Here is a 1,727-nt window from a genome sequence, read left to right on the forward strand (position 1 = left end):
ATATCCAACTTAATGTATTTCTAAGTAATTTTTCAAAACTAAACCATATTTTAATATAGTTTAAATGAAATCTTTTTCATATAATTGAAAAAAACGAACCAAAATGCAAAAAAAAAAAGGCAAAAGTTTTTTGAAAATGAATATTTGATTCAAAACAGAAAAACCGAAATCTGTATTGAATTTGTTACATTCTTATGTGTTGCACTATTATTTTTTTCCTGAACAACTATTGTTGCACTATTTATTTTTGTACTTATAAAATGCTACATTGGAGTCTTGGACTATAATTGTCTTCGTCAACGACACAAAACAAAACAAGAACCAATTGGGAAATTTACTTCACTATCCGGCCACCTTACCAAGCCGAAGCTCACTTAGTGAAACGACGTCGTATAACCCTAGCTCCGCGAATCGTGTTCTTTTTTTTTTTTTTTAACAACCGCGAATCGTGTTCTTATCCAGTAAAAAGTGGAAACAACATATTCTCTGCCTCGGATCCACGCAACTTTTAACCCTAGTCAGATTCAACCTAACCACAGTTAGCCTCACCCCTCCAGGATTCTCCCACGTGGACAAATCGACGATCAGTAAAATATTATTTTTTAAATTATCCCATCGCTTTAATTCGTCCTCTCCCTATATCAGTCCCCTCTTCGTCACCTCTTTAGCTAAATCACACCAAAACCCTAATCTCTCCCAAAGCTTCTCTCTCAAACACAAAATGGTTAACCCTAAAGTTTACTTCGACATGACCGTCGGCGACAAAGCCGCCGGCCGCATCGTGATGGAGCTTTACGCCGACACAGTCCCCGAGACGGCCGAGAACTTCCGTGCCCTCTGCACCGGCGAGAAAGGAATCGGCAAATCCGGGAAGCCGCTCCACTACAAGGGCTCAGCTTTCCACCGCGTGATCCCCAAGTTCATGTGCCAGGGAGGAGATTTCACCGCCGGGAACGGAACCGGAGGAGAGTCGATCTACGGCATGAAGTTCAAAGACGAGAACTTTGTCAAGAAGCACACCGGTCCGGGTATTCTCTCCATGGCTAACGCTGGTTCGAACACGAACGGATCTCAGTTTTTCATTTGCACTGAGAAGACATCGTGGCTCGATGGGAAGCATGTTGTGTTCGGTCAAGTTGTCGAAGGGATGGATGTCGTTAGAGACATTGAGAAGGTTGGATCTGACAGCGGAAGGACTTCTAAGAAGGTTGTGATCGCTGACTGTGGTCAGCTTTAGATCTGATGAGGGAGAAAAGAGAGAGGTTGTTGATCCAATGGTAGCTTTGTGTTCTTTTCTGTTGTGTTTTTTTTTTGTTCTGGTTTTCTCTGTGTTTCTATGGCTACCATTGAATAATAATGATAATGATTAATCTTAGTTATTATTGCTCTAATTAAATCTGTTTTAACATTATTATCAAACACGTTATTCGGAGAATAGTAAAGCTCTATATAAAATAAAATAACAAATGTGTGGAAAAGTTGTGATTGGAGTGAAACTTTTACGTTAGTAGATAATGACATGTTGTATTGTTGCTCTGTCCCTAATGTAGCTGCATAAAAGTTTATTATCAAACATGTTCTTTGAATAGTCAAAGGTTTATATAAAAACGTAAAGAATTTGTAGGAAAAAAAAACTTGTGGCGAGTATCTAATAAATACATTACTAGATATTTGTCACATTAAATAGTAGTGTAATTTCGGAGATTTTTATAGAGAATGGATGTGAT

The 1,727-nt window shown here is 38.6% G+C and overlaps 1 protein-coding gene across 1 annotated transcript; it reads left to right on the forward strand.

Annotated features, from left to right (window-relative positions):
- The first annotated feature begins 653 nt into the window (after positions 1-653).
- LOC103837773 (peptidyl-prolyl cis-trans isomerase) lies at positions 654-1,382 on the forward strand. Its single transcript, XM_009114145.3, has one exon. It carries the CDS (start codon positions 722-724, stop codon positions 1,235-1,237), a length of 516 nt encoding a protein of 171 aa, XP_009112393.1. The 5' UTR covers positions 654-721; the 3' UTR covers positions 1,238-1,382.
- The last annotated feature ends 345 nt before the right edge of the window (positions 1,383-1,727 follow it).

Source organism: Brassica rapa, chromosome A09, assembly GCF_000309985.2.
Source record: "Brassica rapa cultivar Chiifu-401-42 chromosome A09, CAAS_Brap_v3.01, whole genome shotgun sequence".
In the NCBI taxonomy this organism is placed as follows: domain Eukaryota; kingdom Viridiplantae; phylum Streptophyta; class Magnoliopsida; order Brassicales; family Brassicaceae; genus Brassica; species Brassica rapa.